The sequence below is a fragment of the Pelodiscus sinensis genome, chromosome 3 (genome assembly GCF_049634645.1).
Source record: "Pelodiscus sinensis isolate JC-2024 chromosome 3, ASM4963464v1, whole genome shotgun sequence".
In the NCBI taxonomy this organism is placed as follows: Eukaryota; Metazoa; Chordata; order Testudines; family Trionychidae; genus Pelodiscus; species Pelodiscus sinensis.
In genome coordinates this window covers 142,634,742-142,653,433 of record NC_134713.1, presented here as the reverse complement: position 1 = coordinate 142,653,433, position 18,692 = coordinate 142,634,742, and the positions used below count along the sequence as shown (strand labels likewise).

Genomic DNA, 18,692 nt, shown 5'->3' with positions numbered 1-18,692 from the left:
CTGTTGTACGTACATGTGGAGGCCATTTGGACACTTCCATACAAAGGCCAGTGTGTCTGCTATAATGTCTTCTGTTAGACTCCAATTAGGCCTAGATAAGGTCTGGGGGTCCCATACAAGGGTATGTCTCAGTCATAAGATGATTGAGACCTGGATTGTACAGCCATTGAGTGTATTCTGACATGAGAGAGTAATGAGGCGAGAGTATACCTTTAGTCACATCATCATCATCATCACTGGAAAACTGTGATGGGATCAGAGACAGATACAAGTGAAGTACTGATGGCCTTGGGGAAACACTGGTACCAAAAAGTGGAGATTTTGGCATGGATTAAACACTCAAAATACTGTTGAGCAGAAAGGGACTTGGCACTGATGATATAGGTGCCGGGAGGGCTGGTATTATTTGTGCGGATAGTACTGTAGGCTGTGCAGGTTATTGCTGAAGTTGACTCTATGATACCGTTTCGGGAGTGGTCCTAAGGTGCAAATAAGTACTAGCACCATCTTTAGTGTCATTAGCTCTGGTATTGGGATGGTGGATGCCAGGAGCAGCCGTTTTATGACCAGTGTTGGATGTTCCCAGAGTATAATGGATGCTGAGGCATGATGCTGTCAGAACCAATGATAGTGAACTCACTGGTAACCATTTTTTTGTATGATCTGCTCTTTATAAGGCATGGACGTTTTTTGCTTATGTATGTATGTATGCATTTATTTATTTATTTATTTATTAGCAATTCCTCTTGATTTAAGGTACCAAGGGGGTACCAAGTTTCCTATTTGACTAACTAGATATGTTGGGAATGTGGAGCTCTGTATCAGGCCAGGGATGGTTGTGAAGGAAGAGGAAGTTACTCACCTTGTGCAGTAACAATTGTTCTTCAAGATGTGTGTCCCTATGGGTGTTCCACTGTAGATCTATGTGCACATCTGCACCTCTAATCAGAGATTTTTGGTAGCATTGCACAGGCGAAAGCTTCTCACTTTCTTCTCTACCATGGAGTCCTATATAGAACTCCAAAATAGAGGGGAGGAGAGTGGGTTTAGGAGCACCCATAGGAACACACATCTTCAAGAAGAGGAAGTTACTCACCACTTGTGCATTAACTGACTTTCTTCAAGATGAGCGTCCACAGGGGTGCTCGTACTCCACATCAGGTATCTGTGTGCCCCCCGTCCTGAGGATCAAAGTCTGGAGAGCAGTGTCCCTGGAGCTGGCGCATATTTGGATCCTAAGCCACATGCTCTGAGTATGCTGGCATCATGCATGAGCGAGCCTCCTGCCCTCTGCCCCCCGCCATCAATTCCTTCTCTACCTTGGAAAGAGACTCCTTGAAGAGGCCAAGAACTCCAAATTAGCCAGAAGGAAGGACAGTATTGGAGCACCCACAGGGACATTCAAGTCGGTGGCTCAGCCATGGGCAGCTGCATGACATCTTTATGGCTGACCTTGAACAATGTTTCCTCAACTCTCACCCCCTAGCATCCTTACTCTGCTTATGTTACATTGACAACATCTTCATCATATGGAACCACAGGAAAGAAAATTTCACAGGGATCTCAACAACTTCCACCCCACCATCAACCTCAGCCTGGACCAGTCCGCATGAGAGATCCACTTCCTTAATACTACAGTATAATTACATAACGCATTTCCACCACCTTATACCGGAAATCTACCGACCACTACACTTACCTTCATGCCTCTAGATACCACATTTCTCAATCTATTGTTTATAGCCAAGCCCTAAGATACAACCAGATTTGCTCCAGTCCCACAGAGATAAATACCTATATGATCTATATAGAGCATTCTTAAAACTGAAATACCCACTTGAAGAAGTGAAAAATCAAATCGACAGAGCCAGAAGAGTATTCAGACATGAACTACTTCAAAACAGGCCAAGAAAAGAAAACAACAGAACACCACTTGTCATCACCTACAGCCCACAATTTAAACCTCTCCAAAGCATCCAATGCAACAATCTATAGCCTATCCTGGAAAATGACCCCTCACTCTCAGAGGTCTTGGGGGACAGGCCAATCCTCTCCTACACATAACCCTCTAACCGTAGACAAATTCTTTCCAATAACCATGCAGCACCCCTCCATCATACTCATCCAGGAACCCACCCCTGCAATTAGCCCTGATGCCAACTCTGTCCACACATCTACACAAGCGATTTCATCACTGGACCCAACCACATCAGCCACTACATCAGGGGCTCATTTAACTGCACATCCACTAATGTGCTCTATGCCATCAAATGCCAGCAATGCCCCACTGCCATGTATATTGGCCAAACTGGACAGTCTCTATGGGAAAGAATTAATGGACACAAATCAGATATCCAAAAAGGCAACACACAGAAACCTGTGGGAGAACATTTTAAGTTGTCCGGGCATTCATTAATGGATTTCAAAATCATCGTGTTGTTTCAGGCCAATTCCAAAAGCCAAATACACAGGGAAGCCTTGGAACTTAACTTCATTTGCAAGTTTGGGAGCCATCACAAAGGCATGAATAATGATATTACCTGGCTATCACACTACCTTCCACATGCTAATGATTTAACCAACCAAACAATTGGTGCTTAAAAATTTGAACCTTCTCTATCAGCTTCCTGTAACATGACCACCATGAGCTCTGGTATCCTGGAGACCGATCATGTTGGTACCCAGGGAAAGAGTTACTGTACCATCTCTAAAAATGCCTGTGTACAGGAGAGGCACCTCTCAGAACAGGTACAGTTAAGAATGCTGCTAGGTGAGAGTTGGAGGCAGATCAATCTCTAGCATTGAGAAATGCAGAAGCAAGCAGATCGTCTTTTCTTTTCCCAGGGGGAGGGAAATATGAAGGGGGGGGGGGAGAGAGAGAGATGCCCCTGACAGAATAAGAAACAAAGTTGGGTTTTTTCTCTCTTCTTTTTAATCCCAAGGGAGTTAAAAAAAGAAAGAAAAGAAAACACTATTAGGGAGAACAAAAGAAACAGAAACAGCTACTAATTATGCTAATGATATACCATTTTGGAAAGGTAGCTGAGTTAGTCTATAAGGGTATGTCTACACTACAAAGTTAATTCGAACTAACAGACCTTAGTTCAAATTAACTTTGATAGACGCTACACTAGAGCTCCGCTAGTTCGAACTTAATTCGAACTAGCGGAGCGCTTAATTCGAACTAGGTAAACCTCATTTTACGAGGACTAACGCCTAGTTTGAATTAGCTAGTTCAAATTAAGGGCTGTGTAGCCACTTAATTCAAACTAGTGGGAGGCTAGCCCTCCCCAGCTTTCCCTGATGGCCACTCTGGGCACCACCAGGGAAACTTGTCTGCCCCCCTCTCGGCCCCGGAGCCCTTAAAGGGGCACGGGATGGCTACGGAGCCCGTGCCAGGTGCAAGCCTGCCAGCACCCAGCCAGCAGACCCTGCACCTGGCACGGCTCGAGCCAGCCACCCGCTGCCACCCAGCCCTCCGCCTCTTCCCGGGACAATGCTGGCGGCTCCCGGGAGCCTGCCCAGGTCCGCAAGAGGCGGGCGCCCGCATGGTCTAGTGCGGAGATCGTGGACCTCATCCACGACCTCCGCACTAGGCACAGGAAAGTGGCCGTCTAGGGCAGGATAGCTGCCAGCCTGGCCACCCAGGAGCAGGTGTGCATGAAAATCAAGGTGGTCCACTGAGACCCCTAGCCCACAAACAGAGGCCAGGGACACCATTTCTACCCCCTGGCTAATACCACTCCATGGACCCAACCTCCATGACTTTATCTCACTTCTCTTTAAACTCTGTTCTAGTTCTAGCCTTCACAGCCTCCTGCAGCAAGGAGTTCCACAGGTTGACTATTTGCTTTGTGAAGAAAAACTTTCTGTTATTAGTTTGAAGCCTGCTACCCATTCATTTCATTTGGTGTCCTCTAGTCCTTCTATTATGGGAACTAATGAATAACTTTTCTTTATGCACCCTCTCCCCACCACTCATGCTTTTATAGACCTCTATCATATCCCCCCCCAGTCTCTTCTAAGCTGAAAAGTCCCAGTCTCTTTAGCCTCTCTTCATATGGGACCTGTTCCAAACCCCTGATCATTTTAGTTGCCCTCCCCTCTCTCACCCTTTCTCTTCCCCTCTCCCACCTCCTTTTCCCAGTCTCCCCGAGTTTTCTTCAATAAAGAGAGTTTCTATTTTTGAACACACGTGTCCTTTATTTTGTACATCAGGAAGGGGGGCTAGGGAGGGGTAAGTGGAAGGAGGTGAGGGAGGAATGGGGTACGAGCCCCCGATGGGGAGGACTGGGGTGGCTCTGCGGACTTCTCAGGGTGGAAGCTCTCCTGAAGCCTCTTGATTGACCCCCCCCCCCTCCGGATGGCAGCCTGCGGCAAGCGCAGCCAGGCTGATGGCCGAGTGCTGTGATGTGCCGAATGTGGGCACTCCAAGCAAGGACTGCTTTGCAAGCGGGGCACCCCTGAGAACTCTCTGTCCGGGGCGGAGGTTGGGTCCCTTTAAGCACAGCCCTCAGCTAGCCTGAGGCAGCAGCTCCACGCTCTAAGTCCTAATCTGCTGCCCTGCCGGCACTGCTTCCAGCCATCCTTAACCTCAGTTCTGGGTCCACTCAGTGTGGACATGCTAGTTTGAATTAGCAAAACGCTAATTCGAACTAATTTTTTAGTCTAGATGCACTAGTTCGAATTAGCTTAGTTCGAATTAACTAATTCGAATTAAGTTAGTTCGAATTAGCGCTGTAGTGTAGACATACCCCACCTGAAAAAAAACTTAAAAAACAATACATTGTCTTGCAGCACTTTAGGGGACGTCTGCACAGCAATATTATTTCAAAATAACCTAGTCTGTGTCTAGACAGCAGGCAGTTTGTTCAAAATGTCAGCTTGAATACTGTCAAGCTGGAGGACTTCTTACTCTGACTCCTATAACCTTCATTGTACGAGGAATAAGGGAAGTTGGAGGAAGAGTGCTCTATTTCGAAATAAGTGCTGTGTAGACGCTCCCAATTTTGAAATAAGCTATTTTAAAATAAGCTACTCAATCAACATATCACAATTTGTATACTTTATTTCGAGTTAAGCCCTGGTGGGTATGTCTACATTAGTCCCTTAGGGTATGTCTACACTAGCCCCCTAGTTTGAACTAAAGTGATTAATGTAGGCATTCGAACTTGAAAATGAAGCCCAGGATTTAAATATCCTGGGCTTCATTTGCATGTTCCCGGGTCGGCGCCATTTTTAAATCCCCTTAGTTCGAACTGACTGCCCGCAGCTACATGCGGCAGTCAGAAGTTAATCCGAACTAAGTCCTTAGTTCGGATTAACTGTTACTCCTCCTACAATGAGGTATAACAGTTAATCCGAACTAAGGTCTTAGTTTGGATTAACTTCTGATTGCTGCGTGTAGCCGTGGGCAGTCAGTTCAAACTAAGGGGATTTAAAAATGGCGCCGACCCGGGAACATGCAAATGAAGCCCAGGATATTTAAATCTCGGGCTTCATTTGCAAGTTCAAATGCCTACATTAGCCACCCTAGTTTGAACTAGCGGGCTAGTGTAGACATACCCTTCCAGACTAACAAAACATGTAGATGGGATCATGAGCTTTTGTGGGCACAACCCATGAAAACTCATGATCCCATCTACATGTTTTGTTAGTCTCTAAGGGTATGCTCAGCCCCGCACCGCCGCCGTCCGGGAAGCCCAGCGGGGGGCCATCCGGATCCGGGAAGCCCTGCAGGAGAGCTTCCAGGTAGAGGAGGAGGACTGAACTCTCCCTGCATGCCCCACTGGGGCCTTCTTCCACCCTCCCCCCCTTCCCCTTTCCCCTCCCTAAGGGTAGGTCTACACTACCACCCTAGTTCGAACTAGGGTGGTAATGTAGGCAACCGGAGTTGCAAATGAAGCCCGGGATTTGAATTTCCCGGGCTTCATTTGCATCTCGCCGTGCGTCGCCATTTTTAAATGTCCGCGGCAGCATGGACTAGGTAGTTTGGACTAGGCTTCCTAGTGAAACGAGGAGTAACGGTAGTTCAGACTAGGAAGCCTAGTCCGAACTACCTAGTCCGTGCCGCGTGTAGCCACGCGGCACGGAGTCCACACTAGCGGACATTTAAAAATGGCGGCGCCCGGTGAGATGCAAATGAAGCCCGGGAAATGCAAATCCCAGGCTTCATTTGCAACTCCGGTTGCCTACATTACCACCCTAGTTCGAACTAGGGTGGTAGTGTAGACCTACCCTGAGGTGCTGCTATACTATTCATTGTTTTTTATGTTCTCTCCGTGTAAAGTGAAAGGCAGTTGAGAAGGAAGTGAGAGGCTTTCCAGCCAGGCAGTGCTAGAGACAGTGCTAGATGGCTTTGGGGCACATCAGAAAGAGAGAGAGCGCACGCACAGGCTCAGTGGACATTGCTACCAAAAATCTCCGATTAGTGGTGCAGGGGCTCACCTACACCTACAGTGGAGCTCCTATAGGGATGCTACTTGAAGAGCAACTAAGGATTCTGGGTCATGAATGCGATACTTCAACAACCAACAGCACATGAGGCAGGCACCAGACATGTACAGCTCATATGGGCACTTCTTTAAAATTCTCTGGGTGCAGGTGTAGTGATGCGCCAACAGGCAGAATTGAACACCAACAGAGATATCTCTCAGAGAAGAACATCATTTTAACTAGATGCACACCAACTTTTGAATATGCCTACTTATGTATATTTTAGATGGGTACCTATGTACACAAGTTTGGACCACACAAAAGACTGACTACAAAAAGCAATCTACTTAAGTGAGCGCTCAAGATAATCTGTTCATTTTTACCATGCTCATCACTCAGTGCATACTTACTTTAGTAAAGAAAATAACATTCTTCCCATGCACAGCACGTTTTCAGATTTGATAATCACATTCTGCTCATTGAGCTGCATGCTAGTCTATATTTTAAAAATTTAGTTTAAAAGTATGTAAGGGTTTTTTTTAAAGCATATAAAACTATAAACTGTGAAAAACATTTAGGACATTCAATCATACACTGCAGAAATCTTAAACTGATAGGTTCTCACCAGTTTAGAGAGGTTCATATCCCTTAGGCCTCTCATAACAGTACTCAGTTCACTGTCATCTGGTCTGGCCCTCTTTTGAGCTCCAAGAGTCCTTAAAACTGAAAGGATATTTCTCAGACCAAAGTCATAATGAACCTAAAAAAGGAAATAATAGCATTCGTATCAATAATTGGAAGTCTCCAGATATATTTCAATAGATCTATACTCAGAGTTGTGTGTTAAGCTATGCAGGCCTGGGCCTATTACAAAATTAGTCAAACCAGTGTTACCTGTCTCAGGGTGCATCTTCACTGCATACTTACCTCAAAATAAAGCACTATTCCAAAATGTCCCTTAACTCTTGTGGAATGAGGTTTACAGGGACATCAGAATAGTGAGCCCATTATATTTTGAAATAATGGGTGTACTCAAAAGACACAGAATAGCTATTTTGGGATACTTCTGGTATCCTGAAATTGCTCTGCAATGTAGATATAGCGTCAGTGAATGCACAAAGACTATAGTATGCATCTGCTCTCAACAACATTAGTGTAAACGAAGAATGATTCTATTTAAACATACCCATCAGATCACACATGAATATCTCCCCCATTTTGTACAGTGCATACAACATATATATAGCACTGTGTCCAAATGCCTCCAGTTCCTTCTCTTCCACGGGGATTATGTTTTTTTGGTTCCAAAGCAGAGGAGTGGAAGGCTAGTAGTGGAGCACTAACGGGGACACATCTTAAAAAACCTGTTACTGTTCAGGGTGAGTAACCTTTTCTGCTTCTTTGAGTGATGTCCGTATGGGTGCTTATCTAGGTGACTAGAAAGTAGTGCCCCTAATTGGAAGCCTGGGGCATCACAGAGTGTCATTTTTTGTCCATGATAGGACAGCATGTCCTAGGAGGTCCCTTCCAGTTTTAGTATATGATGAGTCTATATGGCATTCAACTGTGCGCAGATGAATTTTAGTTGTACCAATATTAAAAGTGGATTTCCCAAGTTTCACAAAGAGGCCCAGCTTCAAGAACAAGTCTATTGTTATACAGACAGCTCAGAGAACATGGGTCTTGGATGGAGCCTTGAGGAGACGCCATCTTTCCATCCTTAAGTTTGGAAAGATAACACCTTGTTTTCTTAGGTAGGCAGTGACTATTGCATGAATCTTGGAGAATACCCAAGATTCCATGGACAGTCCAAAAGGAAGATCTTTGTACTAATAGTGGTTATCACCCATGATGAATCAGAAAAATCAACTCTAGACGGGGTGTATTGTAATAGGAAAGTATGTGTCTTGGCGATCAAGGGCTGAGAGCCAGCCCCTCTGTTCCAACGCTGAGATATTGAAGCATTGCAGCTTGACAAACTTTAGATTACAAAAGGAATAGTTGCCTGCTGACAAATTTCTTTTGGATCAGGAAACAGTGATAGTACAAGCCCTGTTCCTTCCCAACACATGCTGCTGACTCCCAAGGCATCCAAGGAGCAGAGCAAGGTGCAGCAGCAAGCACCACTCCTCTAACAAGTGGTGAGTCCTGAAGGAGGGGATGGCACCCGACTACCAGGCCTGGGACTCTGTTAAATGGGGCCAACGGGTGACCCAAACACTTTTCTGGGAACATTTGAGCGAGCAGCCATGGGCGCTGGATGGGAAAGGGCTACCTGGGCCCTGTGTCTGGCTCCTTACATGGCAGCTGGCAGGAGAGGCTCAGGCAGCCTACATGGCTTTGGGGGATATACAAGCCCAGAATTATGAGGCAGTGAAGGTGGTCATTTTGGACAGGGTGGGGCTGTCCATGGGAAAATATCAGGAGAAGTTTGTCAGCCCAATGGACAGCAGCAGTGAGGCCCCGGGTATTTGCACAAAAGTTAGTAGACTGGGCAACCCACTGGCTGAAACCAGAGACACGGACAGTGCAGGAATTAATGGTCTCACTTGTACTTGAACAGCTGCTACAAGCCTTGCTAGAGAATATCCACGTGTGGGTCAGGCGCCCATAAGCCTGAAACAATGGATGCAGCAGTCAGGCTGGCAGAAGAGTATACCAGGGTGGAGATTCTCTGGAGAGAAGGCCAACTCTACAGGGTCAAGGACCCAGGAAGGAAGCTGGAGGAGCTTCTTTTTGGGATAGGGCTGGAAAGGAAGGAGGCACCCCGAGGTACACCTGGGGGTGCTGGCACAAGACCAGCTGGCAGTGCAGGAAGGCAGGGCATAGGAAGTGGGACTACCCAGAAAGTATGGACTGTGAGAATGTAGGATTCTGTGGGTGGACTCAGGTGGGAGGTCCAGGTAAAAGGTAGAGTCTGCCCACTGTCCCGATGCGGTGGGGAAGAAGGCCCTGCATGGGCTAATGGACTCTGTGTCAGCCCACTCACTGGTGTGGAAGGAGCTGGTGAGGCCACACTGGATAGTCCCTGGAGCACAGATGACAATAGAATGCATTTAAAGGGACAAGAGGTCCTACCCAGTAGCCGAGGTGCCACTGAAAGTGAGGGACAGATTCCACTGGAAGCAGGTGGGAGTAGTGGTCCAGCAACTGTACCCAGCAGTGATAGGTCAGGACTGTGACTGGCCTGCCACAGACAGAGAGAGAGAGGGGAGCCTCAGGGAAAGATGAGAGATTCCCCTCTGCCCCCAAGGGAGACAGAAGAGTAGCTGGTGGTGCTAGAAGTGTGGGGAGCTAAGGCACATAATAGGGCGGTGTCCTAAACCCATGGGGACAGACAAGTGGGAAGCATTTCTGATAGTGCTAGACCCTCCTAAGGAGAGAAGGTGCAACTGGATTGCTTCCCAGAGCAGTTCCCAGAAAAGGAGACATCGATCCCGAATGGAGAGATGAGGAAAACTGAGGCACATAAGCTACTGCATGAAGGGGGGGGGACCCTGACCCCCCAGTGCAGGTAAAATTGGTATCAGAGGAAGGGCCCCAATGGGGTATGAGGACCTGTGGGCAAGGGCTAAATTTTATAGGCCAGACCCCTATCACTGTAATTTTTGCAAAGAGGGAATAAAGGAGCCTCCTAAGGACGTCCCTAGGAGTGCCTGAGCATGAGTGGGGATTTTCCCCGAAGGAAACCCCTTAGCAGGGCCAGAGTGGCTCATGGAAGGTGGAACCCCTAAACAGGATCCCCAGGATTCATAAGGGGGGAGGTGTGTGATAGATTACTGGCTAAACCAGAGCTCTGCCACCACAGCCTGGCTGAAAAGGCCAATTACAGCAGCCAGCTGAGCAAGCCCAGGCCTGATGAGCTAATGGAGCTAGCTGAGGGCCTTATTAGCCAGAAGCATAGATAGGATAGCCAGAGAAGTGGTGGAGGGGGAGGAGCCAGAGAGTGGCTGAGTGCTCCCCAGCCAGGAGGAGGTAGCTGAGTTAGTTGCTGAGAAAACAAAGCTTTGTAAATAGAAGGTGATGGGAAATTAGCACAAGCAATAAAAAGAGGAGGGTGACTGCACAGGAGAGGGTCTCCTGGTGATTTATGGCTGAAGAAGGTGCCCCAGGACAAAGGGCCTGGGCAAGGACCTTCCCACACTATATATTTTATAAATAGATTTTTTGTTGGAATATATTTCAAACTTTAAAAAAAAATAACATTAAAATTCTAACAGATGTGCACAGATCAAAACCTAAAGGGAAAAGTAGTATTACAAATATTTTAAGATGAGGAAACATACCTGCTTAGTGAGCTGTTCCTCGCAAAGTTTGTAAAGTACGAAGAATTTTTGAGCTAAGACCACATTATCAATAAACCCACAGCTTGCAAGCTTAACTCTCATAATTATCTGAAATATAACATATAATTATTAAGAAATACATTAATTTTTCTGAAAATTTGGAAGGAAAGGCAAAAATGGAAAATAGCTATTTTTTTAAATGTAGCGCATTAAACCTTAAAACACTGTATTTGATTTCTGTTTAGCTAAGTAATGAGTTGTACCTGTCTATCTGGAACCATCATTGACACAGTTCTAAACTGAATTTTTAGATTTTCTGGTAGCTCCTGGCGCCCGGCATACCCAGGATTCTATAAATAAAAATACATAAAATATAATACTTATTTACAGAACTTTACAATTTTTTTTAGTATTTAAACCAGTTATTTAAGGAATGTTAATTATTACTAAAATATTTAAGGCTTATTCATATCCAGATTAATGTAGCTCAGCCCTTTGTTTACTGTTTAATAATTAAATATCACAACAAATAGCTACAAATGTAACAGCATTGCTATAATTGTGGTTTGTAATGGGGTGCTGTCACAGAAGATCCCTTGAGGGGGTTTCTCCTGGAGGACTGACATGCCCACTTATACTCACCTTCCTGCTCTCTGGAGCTTTTCACCGTTTGGTACTGCTGGGCCAGCTCCCTGGTCCCCCCCATCAGCCAAGGCAATAAGCTGAGATCACTGCCCCCCTCTCCTTCGAGGAGTAGTAAAGACACTGAATCTCTTCAGGTCCAAGGAAAATGCGGTTTAGGGCCCAGCTTCCTGGGATACCACTCCCCAAATGGGATCAGAACCCCAAATGAATTTAGACAAGCTCTGAAAGAGGGAATGATTTGGGCTCCAATTGTGGGGAATAAGGGTCAGCACAGTGGGGCAACCATTCCCACACCAGTATGGGAACCTTGCCAATGGACAGTGGCTGGAAATATCCAGAGCCCTACCCCACCTGGCCACAATCTCACAGATGTACCCACCCTCCTGTGGTTATTTTGCAGTATAACTGTGCCTACCAATAGATCTCTTCCTTTACATTATCTGAGAAACAATCACATTCCAGGCACATCCAAGCCCTGACCTTTAAGTTATTGTAAGAGGATGACGAATAGCGAATTTGGTGGCCCTAGCTCTTACCATTTAGGAGTTCTTCAACATACTTATTCACAGATGGACAGACACACAGACAGACAGACACACAAACTCTCTCAGGGTATGTCTACACTAGTTCGAACTAAGGTGGCTAATGTAGGCATTCGAAATTGCAAATGAAGCCTGGGATTTAAATATCCCAGGCTTCATTTGCATGTTCCCAGGTAGGCACCATTTTTAAATCCCCTTAGTTCGAACTGCCTGCCCGCGGCTACACGCAGTAGTCAGAAGTTAATCCGAACTAAGGACTTAGTTCGGATTAATTTCTGAGTGCCGCGTGTAGCCGCGGGCAGGCAGTTCGAACTAAGGGGATTTAAAAATGGCGCCGGCCCAGGAACGTGCAAATGAAGCCTGGGATATTTAAATCCCAGGCTTCATTTGCAAGTTTGAATGCCTACATTAGCCACCCTAGTCCAACCTGGGGGGCTAGTGTAGACATACCCTCAACTGTATAGAAGAGAATAAAGCAACATTTGAATTACTATACATTCATCTAAATTAGGGCTGTCAAATTATTTTAAAAATCACAATTAATCACCAGATTTAAAAAACATGATTGTCATTTTAATCATAGTTAAACAATCATTGAATACTAATTGAAATTTATTATTCTGTTTCAACATTTTCAAAAATACTGTTTTCAATTGCAGCACAGAGTACAATGTACACAGTGCTTATTACATATTATTTGTATTATAAATCTTTGCACTGTAAAAAAGATAATATAGTGCAAACTCTTTACCGTGAAAGTGCAACTTATGAATGTACATTTTTTTTAGGGCTGTCAATTGCAGTTAATGCAGACAATTAATGCAAAAGAAAGTAATGCTGTTTTTTAAATGAATGTTAATGGCACACTTCTATTTTGACCCTCTTAACTTACTGTACTTAATCACTTGGCAGACGCTGGCAAAGTCCTATTATGTTCTCATGATATGAAGTGATTAAATATCAGAAAAAGTTAACTGAATAAAGAAGCAAAAGTTCACGTCTTTTGAAAAGGAAGTTTATTTTTTAAAAGCTGCCAGATGGGTCTCTGGATAAAAAGATGGTTACCTGTAGCTTTTTCAAGGCTCAGTTCCAATACCATTGAAATACTTCAAGTCTGCAGTACCACCTACGCATTAACTATGCTTTCGCCTCCAGCTCTTGTGCTACAGACAACCACCAAAATCAAATTAATCTTGCCAGCTGCTACAGTGTATGCTTACAGAGTTTTAGGGTCACTACAAACCCATGGTTCAAAAGCTTATCCAATGCTATTGCAAGTGAATAGCAACCTCAGTCCAAGAAATGTTCTTCAAATTGTATGTTCCAATTAGTCCTTCCAAGAAATCATTTCATCAGAAATACATGACCTGTATCACAGCAAGATTACAAAGTTGAAGCCTCTGAAAAATGTACTAGCTGTTGCTTTGACTGGGCATCTTTGAGTAATTGCAACTATCTTGGAGTCAGGGTACATCTGATTGATGTTGCATTGACACTGCAGTCATTTGCTTTAACAGTAATTCATAAAACTGTAATTAACCACAACTTTTAAAAATATCTACTTTGTTTTGTATTAATCACTTGCATTTATTTATATAGCCTTAATATAAATACATATACTAAGTTTATGTCAATGTCTGATTTCATATAATTCTGATGCAGAAAACCTAAGAATGCCTGTACATTAATTAACTACACGAAAGCATCAGAACCAATATATTCAGAAAGGAATGGATCTAGGTCTTCTTCTTTGAGGAGTATCCCTGTGGATATTCCACCGTTAGGTAATTATGAAGCAATGGTCATACTAGGAGGTGGGAGCGTCCGAAGGTGAGAGTCTCTGCCAAGAGTATTGTTTGGCCGAACTTTGTTCCCACATCTACATGGCTGTGTCTACTCTGCACCCCTTTTCCGGAAAAGGGATGCAGATTAGACACTTGGGAATTGCAAATCCGTGGGGGATTTAAATATCCCCCGCGGCATTTGCATTTACATGGCTGCCACTTTTTTCCGGCTTGGGGATAAGCCGGAGAAAAGAGCCAGTCTATACGCGATTTTCTGGCAAATAAGCCCTTTTCTGGAGGATTTCTTATTCCTACTTTCAAGTAGGAATAAGAAATCCTCCGGAAAAGGGCATATTTTCCAGAGAATCGCATCTAGACTGGCTTTTCTCCAGCTTATCCCCAAGCCGGAAAAAAGCGGCAGCCATGTAAATGCAAATGTCGCGGAGGATATTTAAATCCCCCATGGATTTGCAATTCCGAAGTGTCTAATCTGCATCCCTTTTCCGGAAAAGGGGTGCAGTGTAGACAGAGCCCATATGTCTGGCTGGTTTAGTGCTGCGTGAATGTATGCATCGACGCCATGTGGCAGCCCTGCAAATTTGTTCTGTTAGAACACCTTGTAGGAATGTTGTTGTGGCTACCACAGCTCTTGCAAAGTGATCTTATGTGATTGGCAGGGGTTCTCTTTGTGTTAAGGTATATGTCAGATGTATGAAGCTAGTCGTGGAGTTTTGCAAAATGGTTTGTATGCTGTAGGTAAAAGGCGAATACCCTGTGGACATCCAAGGTATGGAGAGCTGCTTCCTTATTGTCCTTATGCAGCTTTGGGAAGGAGATGGGTAAGTGTATGGGTTCATTGCAGTAGAATGAGGTAAGTACTTTTGGGAGGAATTTGGAATGTGTCTTTAGTACCACTTTGTGAAATACTGCATATGGAGTGGGGGGAGGGGGACCACCATTAGGGCTCTTGGTTTCCTGACTCATCTTGCAGAAGAAATTGCGATGAAGAAGGTGACCCTCATGGATAGATGTAGTAATGAGCATGTGGCTAAAGGCTTGAATGGTTTGCCCATGAGTACTTTTAACACTAGGTTCAGGTCCCATGCAGGAATTTGGTCACTGAGGGTATGTCTACACTACCCCCCTAGTTCGAACTAGGGGAGTAATGTATGCATACCAAACTTGCTAATGAAGCCCGGGATTTGAACTTCCTGGGCTTCATTAGCATAAAGCCGGCGCCGCCATTTTTAAAAGCCGGCTAGTGCGAACCCCGTGCCGCGCGGCTACACGCGGCACGGACTAGATAGTTCGGATTAGGCATCCTAATCCGAACTATCTGTACACCTCGTTCCACGAGGCGTACAGATAGTTCAGATTAGAAGCCTAATCCGAACTATCTAGTCCGTGCCGCGTGTAGCCGCGCGGCACGGGGTTCGCACTAGCCGGCTTTTAAAAATGGCGGCGCCGGCTTTATGCTAATGAAGCCCGGGAAATTCAAATCCCGGGCTTCATTAGCAAGTTCGGTATGCATACATTACCCCCCTAGTTCGAACTAGGGGGGTAGTGTAGACATACCCTGAGTGGTTTAAACATGTTATGTAGCCCTCACATTAACCGTTTGATGGAAGAGTATGTAAAGACAGTGTACCCTTGTATCGGGGCACAGAGAGCAGAGATGGAGGCGAGAGGCATCCTTATGGAGCTCATAAAAAGGCCTGCATTGTGCAGATGTGATAGGTATTGTGGAATCTGTGATAATCCTGTGTGGGTGGGCTCATAGGTGTGGATCGCACACCAGGCCATGAAGTGCTTCCATTGCTATGTATGTCTTTCTCATTGTAGCTCTTCTGGAATTTGTAAGGATAAGCTGCACTGGTTTGGGGAAGGTCTTTTCCATGGTGTTCAGCCAGCCAGCATTTACATTTGGAGATGCAACATGTGAATAGCGGGGTGGGGTATCTGACCATTGCACTTGAGAGCAGAGATCAGACTTGTGGAAAGCAATGCAGTGGATGGATGCTCATCTGTAAGAGGTATGGATACCACGTCTGTCCGGGACAATTGGGAGCTACAAGAATTACTCTGTCCTGTTTGATCTTGAGGATTACCCATTGTATTAATAGAAACAGGGGGGAATGCCAAAGGTGCCTGCCACTGTATGCCGAAGGTGCCTTCCATTGTATGCTGAAGGCCTCCCCTGGGGAATAGATGCCTATGCCTGATCTGAAACAGTTTTGTGGGCAATGAGCATTTTCATATGTGGCAAATAAGTCCACTGTTGGAAACCACCATGTTTTGAAGAGGTAAGTCAGCATTGATTGGTTTATTTCCCACTCATGGTTTTGTGGGAACTGTCTGCTTAAGCTGTCAGCCAGTATGCTGTCATTACCTGGGAGGTAAGTTGTGACCAGGTATATGTGTGGTGGGATACACCATTCCCACAGGTGGATTGCCTCTTGACAGAGTCAGTATGAACGTGCTTCTCCCTGTCTATTAATGTAATACATCCTAGGGACCTTATCTGTGAGGATTTGAACTGTTCTGTTCTGAATCAGGGGAAGAAAGTGTAGGCATGTATTTCTTACTGCCCTTAGTTCTAGTACATTGATGTGCTATCTGGTCTCGTCCTCAGTCCATTATCCCTGTACCATATGATTTAGGTGTGCCCCCCAACCCAGTAGCGAAGCATCTATCATGATTGTTACTGATGGCAGGGTGCATTGGAAAGCGATGCCCATGCATATGGTGTCATGTAGAGTTCACCATGTAAGCTGTTTGTTTAAATGGTGTATGCGTGGCTGGTAGGCTGTGCATAACTATGCCTGTAATGGCCTCGTGTGTAAGCGAGCGTGGGGAACCACAAATGTGGCTGTTGCCATGTGCCCCAATATTTGTAGGCAGTGGCATGTCATTGTGACCGGACTGCTCTGTGCTGTTGTTATGAGGTCCCTGATTGTGGCCAATCTGTGGCTTGGTAAGGAGACTCTGGCTTCTCTGCAATCTAAGTGTGCCCCTATAAACTCGGCTACCCCCTGAAGCTTCCAATGTCTGAGTTGGGGTCAGTGTGCACTTTGCTACATTTATCTGAAATCCAAGGCTGTCGAAAAGGGTTCTGATCATTGATACAACCTTTTGTGTGTCTTGTTGTATAGGATCGGCTACTAGACAATCATCTAGGTATGGAAATATTATGATGTGCATTTAGTGCAAGTGTGCAGCTACTACTGCCAGCACTTTCAAGAATACTCATGGAAGTGTCTGTTCTTTAATATAAAACAGAGAAATCTTCTGTGTGACGGATATATTGATATATGAAAATAAAAGTCCTGGAGGTCAAGTGTAGACAACCATGTTCCCTTTTCCTAAGGCAGGTATAATCGTGGCAAGGGTTACCATTTTGAAGAATTGGTACCTTAGAAAACAGTTGAGCATGCAGCGGTCCAAAATGAGAAATGTAAGTAAAAGCCCCTGCCCCTGTGCTCCTGTGGTACCTCTTCTATGGTGCCATATCTTAGAAGATGTTCTGCCTCTTGTACGAGCATATGCTTGAGAGCAGTCCCTGAAGAGGAATAATGAAAGAGAGTGGGAGGGGAGGACAATTGAAAATGGAATGAAGTAGCCGGTTCTCACAATTTCCAGCACCTATCTGTTGGTAGTGATGGCATGCCAGGTTGGATAAAATGCAACTAGTCAGTTGCCAAATACTGTAGATTCTTTTGATTGCTGCCTCAGAAATTTCAGGGTCATCAGACCCTCGACCAGAACTTCAGAACTGTTGTCTGGATATTGAAGGTTGTTGAAAAGGGAGTTACTCACCTCGTGCAGTAACGAGTGTTCTTCGAGATGTGTGTCCCTGTGGGTGCTCCACTCTAGGTGAAGGGTCACCCTGAGCCGCAGATCGGAGCTTTGCAAAGCAGTTTCCCCCCTGCTGAGCTGCGCATGCTCAGAAGGTGTCTCGAGCCCTTCCCGCCGTCTGCAGCGCGCGGCTCAACCCCCTCCCTTTCAGTTCCTCGTCTCTGTCCGAGTAATTTAGACTCCGTGCAGAGGGGAGGAAGGGAGGGTCGTGGAGCACCCATGGGGACACACATCTCGAAGAACACTCGTTACTGCACGAGGTGAGTAACTCCCTTTTCTTCTTCGAGTAGTGTCCCTGTGGGTACTCCACTCTAGGGCTATGTCTAGACTGCAAGCCTCTTTCAAAAGAGGCTCTTTCGAAAGATACTTTCGAAAGAGCCTCTTTCGAAAGAGAGCGTCTAGACTGCACGCGGAACTTTCGAAAAAGCGGCTTGCTTTTTCGAAAGAAAGCACCCAGTGAGTCTGGATGCTCTCTTTCGAAGAAGCCCTATTTACATTCAAGAACGCCTTCTTTCGAAAGAAGAACTTTCGAAAGAAGGCGTTCTTCCTCGTGCAATGAGGTTTACCGCCGTCGAAAGAAAAGCCGCGTTCTTTCGATTTAATTTCGAAAGAACGCGGCTGCAGTCTAGACGCAGGTGAAGTTTTTTCGAAAAAAGGCTACTTTTTTCGAAAAAACCCCTGAGTCTGGACACAGCCTAGGTGACTACAAAGCAGTATTCAATATATGGCTGGAGGGAGCCAGAGTCAATGTTTAGAGGTGGTAGAGAGCACCGCCGTAGCTACTGCTGAGTCATGTTTAAGTTGTGGTAGGATTGCATAATGTCTGGCAAAGGTATGATCTGAAGACCACGTTGCTGCTCGGTAAATATCCCTTAAGGGGACATTATTCAAAAAGGCTGTAGAAGTGGCCGTGGCTCGAGTGGAATGCGCTCGTGGTGGGCACTGTAGTGGCTTATTGCCCAGGGTGTGACACTTGACTATGCATGTCGAGATCTATTTTGAGATTCGTTGTGATGATAGAGGTGTTCCTTTAGAACACTCAGCGATGGATATAAAAAGTCTTTCGGGTTTACGAAATGGTTTCGTTCTCTCCAGGAAGAAGGCGAGAGCCCTCCGAATGTCCAGAGTATGCAGAGTGGCATCCT

At 45.4% G+C, this 18,692-nt stretch overlaps 1 protein-coding gene across 3 annotated transcripts in view; it reads right to left on the bottom strand.

Annotated features, from left to right (window-relative positions):
• The window catches only part of DNAH8 (dynein axonemal heavy chain 8), a 615,913-nt gene that overhangs the window by 225,605 nt on the left and 371,616 nt on the right, over positions 1-18,692 (bottom strand). For all 3 annotated transcript variants that reach the window (XM_075925079.1, XM_025186355.2, XM_025186358.2), the window contains 3 exons: positions 10,985-11,071; positions 10,722-10,829; positions 7,061-7,195 (listed from right to left, as the gene is read on the bottom strand). In XM_075925079.1, the coding sequence (XP_075781194.1) occupies positions 7,061-7,195; positions 10,722-10,829; positions 10,985-11,071 (330 nt within the window). The remainder of the gene's footprint in view (positions 1-7,060; positions 7,196-10,721; positions 10,830-10,984; positions 11,072-18,692) is intronic.